The 5841-nt window shown below is 31.3% G+C and overlaps 1 protein-coding gene across 1 annotated transcript; it reads left to right on the plus strand.

The window, feature by feature from the left end:
- LOC110276544 (probable transcription repressor OFP9) lies at nt 1-1113 on the plus strand. Its single transcript, XM_052253250.1, has 2 exons — nt 1-502; nt 1087-1113. Exons 1-2 carry the CDS (start codon nt 80-82, stop codon nt 1096-1098), a joined length of 435 nt encoding a protein of 144 aa, XP_052109210.1. The 5' UTR covers nt 1-79; the 3' UTR covers nt 1099-1113.
- Nucleotides 1114-5841: the final 4728 nt, after the last annotated feature.

The raw sequence follows: 5841 nt of genomic DNA on the forward strand, positions 1-5841 counted from the left end.
TAAAAGATTTGATTAGTGTTATTGCACAAATTAAACCTGCTTCCTTGAAAGACTTTTAATTTGTCTTTGCTTCGAAGCAATGAAATCCTTAAAGCAGAGAGGATGCAAGGCCTTATGCTGCAGCAGTTGTAGGAGGCTTAGTGTGTCTTCCACAGAGGAAGCAGAGAGTTCATCAGCCTCCGATCGGTTTCCTTCCGTGTCGAGCGTCGCACACGCCATGGTGCAAGAGAGACTTGACCAGTTGATTAGGGAAAGGAGGATGGAAGAGAGACAGAGGAGGCAGCAAAGCAGAGCCAGAGAAAGAGAAAGAACTAAGTTTGTTGTGATGGTGGCAATGGAGAAGTGCTCTTATGATCCAAGAGAAGATTTTAGGGAGTCCATGATGGAGATGATAACAGCAAATCGCATCAAAGAAGCCAAAGATCTTCGTAGCCTACTCAACTATTATATCTCCATGAACTCCAATGAGTACCATAGTCTTATACTTGAGCTTTTTCATGAGGTTTGTACTAATTTATTCTTATCATGTAAATGTCATTGGTAGTAACCATCAAGTTAAGGCTATTGTGAATCACATATGTTAGATTAGATTTGGATAGGCGACAAATATAACCCACAAGTTCTTTGAATCCCTGCTGTTAAGGCATCCTTAAATTAAAGCATACACTTGCTTTATCCAAGTACTATAATTATTCTATTCACCTACATCACATGTGAGTCTTATCAGATATTTATAATAATCAACACAAATTCAGAGTTGACCTTTGATGCCTGAATGTTTGAAACTGAAACACAAGATTATGCAGCTACCTAGGTTTCCCATCGATAATATACTCATGCTCATGCATGCTACGCAAACGTTTCATTAATGCATGTTTTGTGCCGCCATTTATGCATACAAATCCCCACTCATTATTCGTGGTGTCACCCTTCCTCTAAGATCAAATGAATATGAATTTTGGTTTGCACACTAAAAATTAGTTATTAAGTCAATTATTATGAATATAAATTCGATATTTACATGTGTTGTTTTATATATTTTTAAAGCGTATTCTGTATTTTAATATTAAGTTAATTTTGTAACAGATTTTTAGGTGAGTGTAAATAAACATTGTAAGTGCAAGTGTAATGGTGGTGGAAAGTGGGAAAAGTGAGCAACTCTTGCAGGCAGTAATTGGGGAATTAATGGGGTCATGTGGTAGGAGGTTGCGTTTTCTCTTTACTGTCGGAATGTTAAAGTCCATGGGTAATAATAATTCATGGTACGGTGCTTTTTTTTTTTTTCCCTCACTTAGCTTGAGCTAGTAGCTATAGTAGTGGTGCAACAAATTAAATGGGCGGGGTTGCATTTGATTTTAATTTAGTTCACATGATTAGGTCCTGTTAAAGCTTTAAAGTCTAAAGCTTCTCTCACTTGGTCCACTATCATCTTTACCATGATATCTGCTCTGTCATTTCCTTTCCATTTCTATTCTTTCATCTCCTTCAAAATAAAGTGTAGGTGTGTATATAGAAATGCAGACAGCACTAGCTAGCCACGCTAATGATACACTACTATTAGTATAAGCGTAAATGATACACTACTATTTCTTTTGTTTTTTTTTTGTTTTTTGTTTTTTTAAATTGACTAATATTAATATTATTTAAATATTTATTCGTGTCTAATATCTAATAGAAAAACAATAACAAAGTAGCAAGCAGCAATAGGGAAAGGTAAGATAATTTAATTTAAAATAGAAGTGCCGCTTTTGACTTGCTAGCCGAAAATTTTTCCATTCCCACACAATAGTATATTAATATTAAAATTTTTTTTATTTATACTCTAAAATTAATCGTTATCGTAAGTGAATAACGTCGATATTTCAAAGAATAGAACTCTCGTACTAATGAACGTCACCATTAACTCCATTTATAAGAACAATGAAAAAAAAGGGTGAGAATTTATAGTTTTCATCAGAGTACTAACGAAAGAGATGAATCGTATATTGATCTTAGGACAAAGCTTTAACGTTTTAAATAGTCGTATGTTTTATTGTATTAATCATAAGTTCAAAGTCTAGTATTTTATCATTTATCATAGTCCCAGTCTCTCGTTAACTATATTATAATCTATTTTGGTAAACAAGTAGTAGTAATAATAAATAATTACAAATTAATCACAGAACACAAAAAAATTAGAGAACAAGTATATAATACTTACAAAGAATATGCACGTAGTATAAGCACAAAGGAAATGTAGCAAACAACATGATGCATGTCTGCTTTACGCAGGTCATGAGCTTACACGTCAGTTGGCTATTAATGAGCGAAAATTAAAATTCACGGATACTGGCAAGTGCACCAAATAGTTTAAATAATACCACGGTGAGTGGATATCATTTTCATGATAATTACAGGCAAATATCAAATTAAAAGCCTAATTAGATCAATAAAATCTGATTTTGAAGAGGGAAAAATTGTGTCTTACTGAGAGTTTGAGAACCTTGAATAATTGAATGCTTATGGACAGAGAGCTTGAATGGTGATTTGAGAGAAGACAATAATGGTGATAGTCAAGGATTTCGAAGATGTTTATACTTTTAGAGAAATCAAACCTTGTTCACTTATCTTAAAGTTTGCAAAGATCTTTCACGACAAAACCTTTAGTAACTGATTTCCAATTCCTTGACTCCTCAGTTTATCAAGCATTAATTAGTCGTCAATTAATTAATCAAGAGATTAAGCACAACAGCTGATTTTAGATTCAAATAAGATTTAAAAGTATACCTTAGGTCAAATTATATGTCACGTATTCAAGCTAATCCTGTCCAGCTAAATCTTGGAAGAAAACACAATTTTCAAAAGTTGTTCTAATCCGAATTATATGTCACTTATTTAAAATTAGAGTGATTGAAATCATGTATGTGTCATATACTAATTGAACCACTATTCCTAGCCGAATTCAAAGAGTCATGTAAAAGAGTTTTCAAGTTTTAATTCAAATATCAAATTTTTCAATTATAATAAAAGAATTCAAAAGAGATTAGCATATCTTTCAATACCACTAATCCGAATGAAGAACGAATAATTCAATCATGAAATAGCTCAATGCAAAAAATTAAAATAAAATAAACGAGTAATCGTTTTTGTCCCCAACATTTGGGGTAAGTCCTAAAGTTGTCCCTAACGTTTCAATCGTCCTATTTAAGTCCCTAACGTTTTAAAACTGACTCAATGTTGTCCTGCTGTTAGGGATCCGTTAACAGAATTGACGGCGGAACAAAATTGAGACGATTTTGAAACGTTAGAGAGTTAAATAGGACGAAAACGTTGGGACAAAAATGATACATAAAAATAAATTTTATGTTCAAACTTTTAAAAAAATAATTTTTATGTCCTTAGTCCCTTGAACTTATATTTTTACCTTTAATCTTTTATTTTAAATACTATTTTATCCTTTAATTTTTTTAAAAAGACTTTTATGTCTCTTTTTCTCATAATTACTTTTTACCGTTAATATTTTATAATATGACAATTTTGTCTTTTAACATTCAATTCTTCCTATATTAATCTCACATTTTTTTAAAATAACTATTTATCGCTAGTATTTTTATTTTTATTATTTTAACCTTGTATTTTACCAAAATGACCATTTTGTCTATAAATTTTTGTATTCACCTATTTTAACTTTATCTTCTATCAAAATAACAATTTTACCCTTTATACTTTTTAAGTTACTAATTTACCTTTTATTAATTAAAAGGGTTAAGTATTATTTTCGTCCCTAATGTCTTGGGTCAAAATTAAAATCGTCACCGATCTTTTTTCGTTATTAAAATCATCCTCAACGTTCAAAAATGCTTTAAAATCATCATTTTCCAAATTTTTAGACCAAAATACCCTCATCATTATCATTCTCCTTTTCACCTTCCTCACCCTACTGCCTGCACCATATCCACTGCCACCATAACAAAAGAAGGGGCTGCTGTTGGGTTGCCACTGCCACTGGGTTGCCATTGCCGTTACAAGGTCATCGTTGGATCACCGCTGTCGCCGCTGGCTCATTAGAGAAAAGAAAGAGAGAAAAGTGATGCGAAAAAAGGAGAGCTGGGTTGCTGCTATAGGGCCGCCGTTGCTGCTGCAGGGTCGTCGCTGCTGCCGTTGGTTCATTGGAGAAGAGAGAGAGAGAAGCGATGCGAAGGAGGCGCTGCCGCCGCTGGTTCATTGGAGAAGAGAGAGAGAGAACCGATGCGAAGAGAGGAAGGGACGGGTTGCTGCTGCCGCTGGGTCGCTGGCCGGTTCTCTACCGCTAGGTCGCTGGTTCTGCTGCCGCTGGGTTGCTGGTTAATCCTCTTCTTTTATACAATTATATTTTTATCCCTGAGCTTCCTATGTTTATATTTTTAAACTTAATTTTTTATTATTTACTCTAAATTACCTAATACTCATATTTTGTGCATCATACAAATTTTATATCCTTAAATTATTTGAGCTTTTTACTCACTTTTCCTTAAATCTTTCAATATTTTATATAATTAACTCCATTAAACATTATTTTATGGACTCTTTACTTGATTTCTAACTTTTATAAAATTATAATTTATCCCCAAGACTATGTTAACTTTGGGCCATCATCAACATACATATATAACGATCCAAAATTCATATCAAACACTTACAAATAATATCAATGACTCATTTATCATTCAAGCATCAACATAAACATTTATAGACATTAATCATCATCAAAATATTAATAAAAGTGTATTAATCATATATGAATCATTTGAACTATTCTAACGCTTACCTTTTCTTGTTAGTCATTCCAAATCACTGATTTAATTATTGTGATTGCCAAAACCTCCTATATAAAAGTTAGAGGGAGAGTTTGGATGAATTTGAATTTTATTTGCCGTTAATTTTTATGAATAATCATACTTATCTTCAAGTTAATTATCACATGGTGAATGTGGTAGAGAAGGAATAATTTGGAAGAGAAAAATGAATATAAAAGTGGAGAAATATGTGGTTAGAATTTAATCTTTGAGAATAATTATCAAAAATAAAAATTATTAGATCATTTATTTTTATTTTTATCAGATTAAGTAAATAATTATACCCATAAACGACTAAGGTAGTACTCCCTATCTTCTTAAGTTAGCAGAACTATTTCACATAGCCAATTTCTATACTAGAATATGCATTTACGACTAGCTACAGGAACTAGATGAAAACTTCTACTACTGGAAAGAATGCATTCTGACATCGAGTCCTCAATCAATGTAGATGATTCAACAAGGTAGATCAAAGCAACAAATAATATTGGTATCATATGTTATCTCAGTTCTAAAATATTTATAAAGTTAAACGGATCAAAGAATATTAATAAAAGTTTTTTATAAGTTGAATTTAAATTTGACAAATAAATATCATCATCAAAAAGTATTTTTTGTCTTATGTAAAAATTAATACATACCTAGCTTTATTTTGTGAGTATTACATCTTAATTGGCAAAGAGTTTATGTGAATTAGTTATAGATACTTTTACAAAATTTGTTTACGATAGAGTAGAGTTAGAAGTGAGCCAAGCTAGTTCACGAGCCAACTTGAGTTCGACTCATTAATAATTTGATAAGCTAAGTTTGTAAGTTGATGAGCCGAAGTTAAACCTAAAATTGAATTCATAAATTAAATAAGTTGAGTTTGAATTTGGATAAGCTTAGTTTATTAGTTTGTGAATTAGCTCGATATTATATATATTAAATTATTAATACACATATTTTATATACATTTAGTTTATATTTTTAATATTATATATATATATATATATATATATATAAAATAGTAATATATATTTACATA

This window comes from Arachis duranensis, chromosome 1, assembly GCF_000817695.3.
Source record: "Arachis duranensis cultivar V14167 chromosome 1, aradu.V14167.gnm2.J7QH, whole genome shotgun sequence".
NCBI lineage: Eukaryota > Viridiplantae > Streptophyta > Magnoliopsida > Fabales > Fabaceae > Arachis > Arachis duranensis.